Source organism: Abrus precatorius, unplaced genomic scaffold (genome assembly GCF_003935025.1).
Source record: "Abrus precatorius isolate BTA unplaced genomic scaffold, Abrus_2018 Scaffold10, whole genome shotgun sequence".
In the NCBI taxonomy this organism is placed as follows: Eukaryota; Viridiplantae; Streptophyta; class Magnoliopsida; order Fabales; family Fabaceae; genus Abrus; species Abrus precatorius.
In genome coordinates, this window is record NW_020874292.1 from 9,039,660 (window position 1) to 9,050,774 (window position 11,115).

The 11,115-nt window shown below is 27.9% G+C and overlaps 1 protein-coding gene across 1 annotated transcript; it reads right to left on the bottom strand.

The window, feature by feature from the left end:
* Positions 1-206: 206 nt before the first annotated feature.
* LOC113850965 (uncharacterized serine-rich protein C215.13) lies at positions 207-1,175 on the bottom strand. The gene has a single exon (XM_027481473.1). It carries the CDS (start codon positions 1,173-1,175, stop codon positions 207-209), a length of 969 nt encoding a protein of 322 aa, XP_027337274.1.
* Positions 1,176-11,115: the final 9,940 nt, after the last annotated feature.

Below are 11,115 nucleotides of genomic sequence, written 5' to 3' on the forward strand. Positions count from 1 at the left end.
CAAAACACACGAGTGTTTTATGTAATCTTATACATAGAAGTTTGAAAACATTAATTTCTTCAACCTTGGAAACTTCTAGCGAGTTATGAGTAAAGTATAACAAATATTCAACAAGCCCAAAAAGAAAGAAAAACAAACAAACAAAAAAATCAGTTTCGAACTTTCTATGAACACCAAAGCATATTAATCTAGGACACAATTTTTTTTTACAAAAAGATGAAACAGTCCAAGGAGATAAGAGGGTTGTCAATATCCTCCATAGGAATCACGTCCATGTCATGATCAGAGAGAACATCCTTAGCCACGGTTTCATCAATTTTAGAACCAACTCTGAAAGCGCAAGTCTCTCTATGCCTCAAACCACACTGAACCCGCGGCAAACTATTATTCGGACTTGCTGGTTTAACACTCTCTTTCCTCAACGATGACAAAGCAGAATGAGAATAAACCGAACTAACACTAACCTTGGGACTATTCATCACACGCTTCGGAACACTATTATCCGCGATCGTAGTAGCCAAATTAGCACTTCCACATTTGTCCCCATTGAATCTTCTGCTTGGAGAAGGTGACTCTAGTGTTCTACTATGCATGTTGGACGCAGAATTAATAGCAATAGACCTCTCCGGTTCCTTTCGGAAACTCTTCTGCCTAGTTAGATTCATTGGTGAGTTTGATCGCACCCTCTTTCGTGGCATTGAAAATGACCCAACAAAGTTTTGTGGTGGAGACTGCTTTACTGTTGCGAAGTTGGGTTTCGGTGATGATGGGTTCAGGTTTAGGTTTATCTTCCTATATTGAGCTTTAGGTTTTGTTGGTGGCATCAAGGAAAGAGTGGCTTCCCTGAGTGAGTTGATACGAGTGATGTGAGGGTTGTCCTTGTAACACGACCATAGGAACTCGTTGGAGAAGGATCTGTCCTTGGAGCTCAAAGTTGAGGATGCTGTTGATAAGGAAGAACCTGAGGAGATGGTGTTGGAAGTGGTGCAGGTGAAGGATGAAATGGAGGAAGTGGAAGAGGTTGGTGATGGAGGGGAAGGTGAGATTTTTGTTGAAGAATAGAGGGTTGGTGTTGGTGGAGCTTGCGAGATGACAAGCTTGTCTTGAACATGGTTGAAGTGGTTTTCTTCTACCGTGTGTTTGTTGGGCCTGCATTTGCTAATGCAGCAACCCATTTGGTTGAGAAATGAGGTACAAGGAGATGTGGATGGGAATGGATATGAGGAAGAAGAAGAAAAAGAATGGGATTTGAAAGATTAATAATATAGCATTGGAAGTTGCATTTGAAAAAAGGAAGGGAAAGTAAGTGAGTGTCTTTTGCTTTTGGTGTATTTCTCTTTAGCTTTTCAGAGTGTGTTTGTTTGAATTTGATTACCGGGGATGGGTTCCGTTGGCTAACGGTTATGTAGAAGAAATGGTGGTAGTTGCTATCATCACTCGTTGCTTTTGAGTTTTGAGTGCTTAGAGAAGTCAAGGTAGGGTCTTTGCATGTATTGTGCAATGCCACAATGTTTTGGGCCAACACTTCTACCACTACCTCTCTAGACTCTGCTTCTATTGAGTTTCTTTTGTTTGTTGTTTCCTTTCTTTACTTGCTCCATTCTTTTCACCTGTTTATAGGAACAGCCCAAGCCCTCTGCCTCTTACAAATGAAATTTGTTCCCCCGTCGTTTTGGTCCATGAAGTTTGCCCATTAACAGATTAAAACACAACCAAAAATATTAAATTCAATCCTTAGAAACAAGTTTAAAAACTGACTAATATTAATCTTTTATTAAAAATAAGGTATTTTATTCTTTTGTATCTTTAATATAACAAATGATTTTATTTAGAAAAAACACATTTAAATACTTAAGCTTAACTCTAAAAATTTATGACGACAAAATTAAAAAAAAAATTATAATTATTACTTCAAAATAATATCATAATAAATTTTAATTGGTGATGGTATAAAAATATTGATACTGATAACATGTTAAAATTAAATTTAATAATTAATTTTGTTGCAATGATATAGCGAAAATGTGTTTAAGAAAATTATCTTTTAAGAATAAAAAAACGTTTTTCTAAAAATTAAAGGACTCGTCACCAAAGTTTATTACAGAAAATCTTGAAAAGATTTTGAAAAATAATTTTTGAAACAAAAAATGAGTCCCAAAGTCATTTACGTGTAAAGAAAGTGTTAGCATTCTACAACGTTCATTTTTTAAAAAATCAGTTACCTTAAATTAATTGTGTAAATTTATTTTAATTTTAAAAAATATTTATTTAACTCCTAAACAATAATTATTATATTTTTTATTTTAAAAGAAGATAAATTATCTATTAAAATGTTGATGAATACCTTAAAAAATTATTTTAACTTGATAGGTCCGATTCTTGCTCCTACGTATCTCCGGATGCAATGAAGAACTCAAAGTCATGTAGTTCTATAAATAAATTATGAAGTTGATTAATTAAAATTAAGTTTAGTAAAGAAGATTTATTTTGAGATTTATTTATAAAATAATATTTAGGATATAAGATAACACAATTATACACGTATCCTACGAGAAATAATACAAAAGATAAGAAAGATCACACAACTATATTATAAATTGTTAAAATATTTTTTAATTTTTAAATAAAATATTTGAATTTATATTTTTAAATTATAATTAACGTTGAAAAAGAATTTAAGATAACGTAAGCTATATATAAATCTTTTATAATTTATTGAATAATCAAAGGTAATGTAAATTACACATTGATATTGTAGAAATTTGTATAAATAAGTAAATAAATTTTTAATTATTTAATTTATCAAAATTAAAAGTATAACTTAAGAAATTTTAAAATATGAAATTAATTTTATTTTAATAAAAGAAATAAATTTATTTAAATTGATTAAAAAAGATACTTATTTAATAAAAAGATTAAAAATTTCATTTAATATATTTATATTATATAAAACCTAAGATAACGTTGGTACACATAGGTTTTTGACAATTTATAACGCATAAAGGTAGAGTCGCTACATGTTAGCATTATAAATTATTTCATTAATAAAATAGTTGATTTATTCGTAAGTTAGTAATTAGAAGGAGAATATATCTTGATTTATTATTAAGGTGGTTAACTAACTAATTAAAGATAATATATGATAAATTAATATCGCATAAAGTTTTGGTAACGTAAGTACAAATAAGTTTTATTAATTTATAATACATGACGATAAAGAAACTATACGTTAGTATTATAAATTGATGCAATTATATTATTATTTATTAATTGATTATACTAAAAAAAAGTAATTTACTATTTAGAATATAAGAGAAAGTAATCAAAAATATAAAATTAAATCACATCAGTATTCTATAAATATACAATAAATAAAATAAAATATAACAATCCTAAAGAATAAATAATCAATATGTTAATTAAGATATAAACAATGAAATATAAAAAAAAATGAGAAGAATTTATTGTTAATGTTAAGATGAGATAAATTAAAAAAATTCAAATATAATATTGTAAAGTAAGTAGTATCAAGAGAATTAAAATAAACAAATAAATTAAAATCAAAAACTTTTATTTAAAATAGGCTAACATAAAAAATAAAAAATAAAAAAATAATAAGAACTCATTCATTAAATAAATTAATAATTATCATAATAATAAATAATAATATTACTAAAAATAATAATGATGAATAAATAAATAAAACTGAAATAAGAAATTGTATGTTGAGCTAAATAATAATAATAAAAAATAAATAAATAAATTCAGACCAAAAATATAATAAAAAATAATAAAAAGAGTAAAATAGTCCAAAATTTAAAATTTTCAGATTTGAAGGAAAAGGACTTTAGGGTTAGGGGTGTGCTTTTCTCTAAGAAAAACAAAAGTGGTTATGAAATGATGGAGGTGAGGTTAATGGAAGCCATGGTTTTGGGTAATGGAGGTTTGTGTGAGAAAAAGGAAGACAAAGGAGGAAGGATAGGGAAGGAGCTTCTATGGTGAATTTTGTGTTTGTGGATGATCATGGATGGAAGAATGGGTGGAGAGGTGGTGGGACTTGGATGTTTGAAGTAGTGGTTTGAAACCTTTTTTTTTTTTTTTTGTCATTTGGGATTGATTTGATATATGAAATGTTTATTCAAAATATAGATATGCATGAAAAAGGAAAAAAATGTATAAAATGCATGATAAAACTTGATGTTTTTGAAATTTTTGTTTACCTTTTGTTCTTTCTCCTTTCCACTAGCCCTCTTATTTCTATATTTTTCTAAAAATCTCTCCTCTCCAAAATTTTTGAACCCCTTTCTCATGGTTTCTCTCCCTTCTTATTGCTAGGGTTTTCATAAAATGCCAAAAATCTAAAAATCTCCCTTTTTATGTATAAAGTGACATTGGTTTAAGAGTTTGATTATTTGTCATATTCTATTTCCTTTTAAAAATTAATTCTGAATTTTTTCTATTTCATTAAGACAAATTTTTATTTTTTTCTTTAAAACCCTTTATTTCCATTCTCCTTTTGTAATATTCAAATTCAGATTTTTTAAAATCAAAATTTTAGTGTTCACAATTGTCCCTCTTTACTCAAATTTTATCAAATAATATGAATGAACAAGTTTCATATTAGAGTGATGAATTTGAGTAAAGAGGTGAACCAATTTTGGTTTAAAAATGATAAGATACATAAAAAGAAAAAGACAACATGAGAAGCTATCAAAGAAATCATGATTTGTAATGGTTTGTGTTTAACAAATAATAACAAGAATTATAAGACAACATTAAGCTTTGGCTAAAAATTAAGGTTGCAAGGCAGATAATGGACTTAAGCTTAAAATAAAAGTTACATATGAAGTAAATTAGGTTCTGAACTTTTGACAATAAAGTAAAAGGAACCAGCTAGGTTCTGGACTTCGATAGATAAATGAAATGTGTTAGGTTCTGGACTTTGACAGAGAAGTGAAATGTGCTAGTCAGGTGCTGGGTTTTTGATAGAAAAGTGAAATGTACCCAGTCAGGTTCTAGACTTTGACAAGATTGTGAAATCTGCTAATCAGGTGTTGAGCTTTGAGAGAAAAAAGAAATGTACCAGTCAGGTTCTAAGCTTTGACAGAGAAATGAAATGTGCCAGTCAGGTTCAGGGTTTTGACAGAAAAGTGAAATGTGTTAGTCAGGTTTTGAATTTTGAGAGAAAAGTGAAATGTGCCAATTAAGTTTTGAATTTTGACAAAAAAATGTAAAAAGACTTGGACAAAAAAATTAAAGAAAGTCGATCAAGTTCTGGTTTACAAAAGAAAATAAAAAAGACAGTCAGACTCTGGACTTTAATAGTAAAAGTAAGACAAAAAAATAAAGAAATCAATCATCCTCTGAATTCTATTGAAAGGTAAAGTATCGAGTCAAATCTTGGACTTGGACTGAAAATAAAGGTTGTGAGGAAATTAAACTTTAAAAGGTGATAATGGATAAAAACAAATACATGTTAATGTAAAGATGTGATTGCACAAACTTAATGAATGTTAAGACTTGGAATGAAGTTATTGCATGATCAAGTCAAATGCTATGATAAGACATTAAATCAAAATAAACTCTTCTTTCTTTCTTTTTTTTCGAGGATTTTAATTTTTCAACCTTATCAGAACATGTACCTCAAGGTTTAGGAATGAGTTAGCTCTTCGGTCAGAACCAATTCTTTCATGAAATCTGAGTTGGTGAGACATCAATCAAATTAGAATGTCATTTATTTTTGAATTGTCATAAAGAGTCAACTTCTTCTGTCACGCTGAATTTATCAGAAAATTCATCAAACTTACTGTGTGGATTCTTAGAGCCTATTATTGTAATTATATTTTCTTATTACTCTTTCAACAATTAACATGTTTATTTTTAATATACAATTACTGAAATGACAATTAAATTGTTGGTTCACGCACTACAAGAAAAAATAAATTTAGCTACGAAAATTAGCTATGGAATTATTCCGTAGAAAATTCCTAGCTAATTACCTAGGGATAAAAATTTCATAGCTAAATTTACAAAAATAAGTGGCACCTTATGGCGGGAAAAAATTACTTCGATTTAGCTATAGATTAACTACAGGGTTTTGTGTAGCTAAGAAATTTTTAATTTAGCTACGGATTAGCTAGAAAAATTTTTTGTAAGAAAATTAACTTACAGTGGAAATAAGTGGTACCTTATGACGGAAAGAATTTGCTTGTGATTAGTTATGGATTAGCTACAGACTTTTGTGTAGCTAAATTTTTTTTAATTTAATTACGGATTAGATACAAAAAATTTTAGTAGCAAAATAAACTTATGGTGAGAATAAGTGGCGCCATATAGTAGGAAAAATTTGCTTAGAATTAGCTACAAGCTGTTGTGTAGCTAAGAAATTTTTAATTTAGTTACGGATTAGGTAAAAACAAATTTCGTAGCAAAATTAACTTATGGTGGGAATAAGTAGCGCCTTATGATGAGAAAATTAGCTTGGAATTAGCTACATGCTTTTGTGTAACTGAATTTTTTTTAATTTAGCTACAGATTAGCTATAGAAATTTTTTGTAGCAAAATAAACTTATGATGGGAATAAGTGGCGCTATATGGTAAGAAAAATTTGCTTAGAGTTAGCTACGGATTAACTACAGACTTTTGGATAGCTAAAAATTTCTTAATTTAGCTACAGATTAGCTACAAAAATTTTTCATAGCAAAAATTAGCTACAAAATATTCTTAATTTAGCTACTGAATAGCTACAGAATGATTCGGTGGCAAAATTTACACTTAAAAAATCTCAAATTAGCTACAAATTAGTTTTAGAGCTTGTTTGATTTATGATTTTTAAAAATAATATTTTAAAACAATTTTATAAAATTATTTAAAAAAGAAAAAAAAAATTTTGGTATTTTAATTTTTCAAAACTGATTTTAAGATGAGAAAATAAAAACATTTGTTTGTTATGTTTGTTTTAAAAAATAAGTTTTAAAAACTAAAAAAATATATTTATTTATTATTTTTTATTTAATATTTTAAATTAGATGAATATATATTTGATATTTAATTTTGGTATTTTTTATTTAAATATATTTTTATATGAAAAATAAAATATTTGATTAAAAAAATTTAAACCATTAAAGCTTAGTATAATATGTGAAAATAATTACTATTAAATTAAACAATAATGATTAATTTTAATATTAAAATAATTTTTAACAAAAATATAAATAGTAAAAATTTAACGAATTATGAAATAATTTAAATTATTAACCCATATAAAGCACTCTAAAATCTATATAAATTAGATAACATGCATTCATCATTAAAAAAATCAAATAAATAAAATTAAAACTCGTTAAAATTTATTTTTATTTTTATTGATATTATTTATTAACCAAATCTACAGTTTTATTTATAATAATAGTAAATATAATTTTTTATTTAAATAAATTAAAGTTTAATTTTAAACATAAACATGACTAATTAGAGTTAAATAACAATATAAAAATATTATAATAAGATAATATTTTATATTTAATAAATTGTGAGGTTAAATTTAATTTTTTTATGTTGAAATTAAATGGAACACATTTTTTAAAAAAAAAATTTAGTATGCAAATTATGTGCTCCGGTGGATTTGATTTTTTATGATTGAGAAAGATAGATACAATAGCCAGTTAAATAGTTTATTAAGTCAGGTTAAATTCAATTAAAAAATTTTCTCTTAACATTAACTAAAATTTTTAATATATTTAAGCATAATTTGTTAATATATTTAAATAAAATTATTATTCTTAATTTTTTCTTAAGAAAAATAATTATTAATATTTTTTAATTTATAATTTATTTAAATTTTAAAGTATTTACAAAATATATAATATATTTTATGACAAATACATTATTTCGTTAACTACATAGACGAGAGTTTATGAAGTTTATTATTTAACAAGTGTTTCTTTTTTAACTAAATACATATAATATATATGAAATATATGATATTTGATAATCACTAAATATCATATATTTTACTGAAGAAAAATGAAAAAGATTCGTTTTCTCCTAACATTATTTGGAGCAGTAGTCACGGCTTTGAGATTTTGTTTGGTTGCACAGTGTTGTCGACCACTCTCTCTCTTTCCTCTTTTTTGTGCTTCGCTCATTGGTAGAGTTCTCTTTTTGATTCCCCCTTTTTTTTCTTCTTCTCAATTCATGTTTCGCACTTACGAGTGTTAGGTTTTTCGTTGTAGTATTTTCTAATTGATGTCTAAATTGGGAATTTTAGTGTTTCGTTGCCCTAATTCATATTTTTGGTTTACCTTTTGAAATTAGTTGTCCCGGGTGGGTTTCGTTGACACTTATACTATTTGATTTGATTATTAGGGTTACTGGATGTATTGAGAGATCTTGATTGTAGGGTTTGTTTATTTATTTTTGCCTCTTTGGGTTTGCAATATAACAGTTAGATAAGTTTTTTGTTTACTCGTGTGTGCCGAGGGATTGAGTGTTCTGAGGTGGCATATTCAGTGTATCAAGTAAATAAGATTAGATTATAGTTTGAGGTTATGTAGGGTATTCCTCAATATCCAAACAATCTTAGTTATGCATGCCAACACCATTAACAAGAGAGATTATATTACGCAAATAGGATGATCAAATAAACTTGAGCCAAAAAATTTTGAAAGAATAGGATTAGAATCTCATGCAGGGTAAAATCTTCTCTGCTTGCAATCTTATTCTTGTATTACTTGTAGTCTTGGATTTCCTTCTTGTGGATATCATGCATATATTTAGAGCTATATATTTACACATATAAAAACAAGGTCCCTATGTGTCACGTGTTAAAAATTTCCCAAGTTAAGAGACAAACAAGAGAGATTTTTTATATTGCTATAAAAACAAGTGACAATTATGGTTATATAAGGAGAGTACTTTAAGGTTAATAATAATTGTGTAGGCAATTATTGATAATCCTATTGCTATAAAAACAAGTGACAGTTATGTTTATGATTAATTCCCATTTCTTCCCTTTTATCTTTCATTAACTAGTTTGTTTTCCTTTTTGTGAATTTTGGTTAGAATTTGTTTAATTTTATCTTTCCTATTTTATTCTGACTCATCTTCTTTTATTTAATTTTACTGTTCCTGTATTATTACATCTAAAAAAAATTAAAAATTAAATAACTAATTTCAGCAAAAATGAGGTCCGATCGAAGTTGGATTTTAAGAAGAAAGGACCCCACTAGGCTTATAAGTGAAGAATTCATGGATGGAGTTGATGATTTTACGAAATTTGCTACTGAATTTCCAATGAATATTGATTTATTAGATCGAATTCTTTGCCTATGTGATTGATGTACGAATCCCGTTAGAATAGATTCATATTCGTTAGAAAAACATCTATATGATTATGGATTTGTGGAGGGTTCGTTAGAAAATCATTTATATGATTATGGATTTGTGGAGGATTATCTAAATTGGATACTTCATAGTGAGAATGTATGGGGTGGTTAAACTTCAATTTTTAATGTTGTTGATGATGAAGTGGATACTAGAAACCCGTATTTGGATATGGTTATGGATGTCGTAGGTGATCAATTAAATCCAAATTCTGAATATTTGGAAGAAGATCATAATCCATCGACTTCAAAGTTTTATAAGTTGTTAAGGGATGTCGATGAACCTTTGTGGGATGGTTGCTATAAGCACATAAAATTGTTTGTTGTTAACCAACTCCTTAACTTGAAGTCTGAGTTTAACATGAGTGAAAGTTGCTTTGACCGAATGCTTGCCATAATTAAAAGTATGCTTCCTACATCAGAAAAATTACCCGAAAATTATTATAGATCAAGGTTAATTGTTAATGAACTAGGATTGAAATATGATAAGATAGACGTTTCTCCTAATCATTGCATGTTGTATTACAAAGAAAATAGTGACAAGATAATTTGCTCAACTTGTGGACATCAACAGTATAAATCGAAGGTGGGAAACAAGGATGTACCATACTCAATCTTACGATATTTTCCCATCACTCCAAGGCTCCAGCGTTTATATATGTCAAAGAACACTACAAAATTTATGAGTTGGCATGCAGATAAAGTGTGCCATGATAAACATGTAATCATGTATCCATCTAATGCTGAGATATGGAAACAATTTAACTCCAATCATCCAATATTTGCTCAAGAACCTTGAAATGTAAGACTCGGTCTTTGTACAGATGGTTTCAATCATTCAATGGTTCAACCACGCCGTACTCATGTTGTCCTATATTTGTCACTCTGTAAAATCTTCCTCTGAGTATGTGTATGAGGAGAGAATTCATATTCCTCAGTCTAGTGATACTAGGATCGAAGTCACTTGGTAAGAGTTTAGATGTTTACCTTGAACCTTTCGTTGACGAGTTGAAGATGTTATGGGAAAATGGGGTGAACACTTTTGATGTCAACAAGAAGCAGAATTTCATTATGAAAGTGGCTTTGTTATGGACAATAAGTGATTTTCCTAGTTATGAAATGTTTTATTTTGATTAATAAATATTTTTCATATGCTTTATTTTTATAGTTTTTACCATTTTCTACTTATTTGAATAAATTGGACCTGTTACAAATAAATGCTTTTATTTCAAATTTTCGGTTATTCTGACCTTTGACTACTCTTTTGGCCATAACTTTTTCTACAGATATCATTTTTGGTAGATTCTAATTGCATTGGATTCTGTACATCCAGGGCTTCAAAATGCATATATGTATCCTAATATTTATGATTTTTGAAGTTGAGGTAGATTTGTTGAATATTGTTGCAGGATTGCATTTGGACCCTTGTTATTTAATAATTGTATTTGAGCTTTTAGATATTATTGAGGTCCGCATTTTGGTCACTTAATTTACCCTAATCAGAACCTGTAAATAGACTAACAAGGTTCTGAATTAGGAGGAGAGATTAGACACTTTGAGCTTTTGAGACTAGGCCAAAATAAGAATCTTTGTTTTTACTTTCTCTCGAACTCTCTCGTTCTTTTCTCATTCTTGTGCAGGTTAAGCGTTTCGATGAAAGGCTAAACCTCTCGTTTTATCTGCGAAATCCAAATGTTATAGTTTCGACTTGAGTTCTGTGCTAATTGCTCCG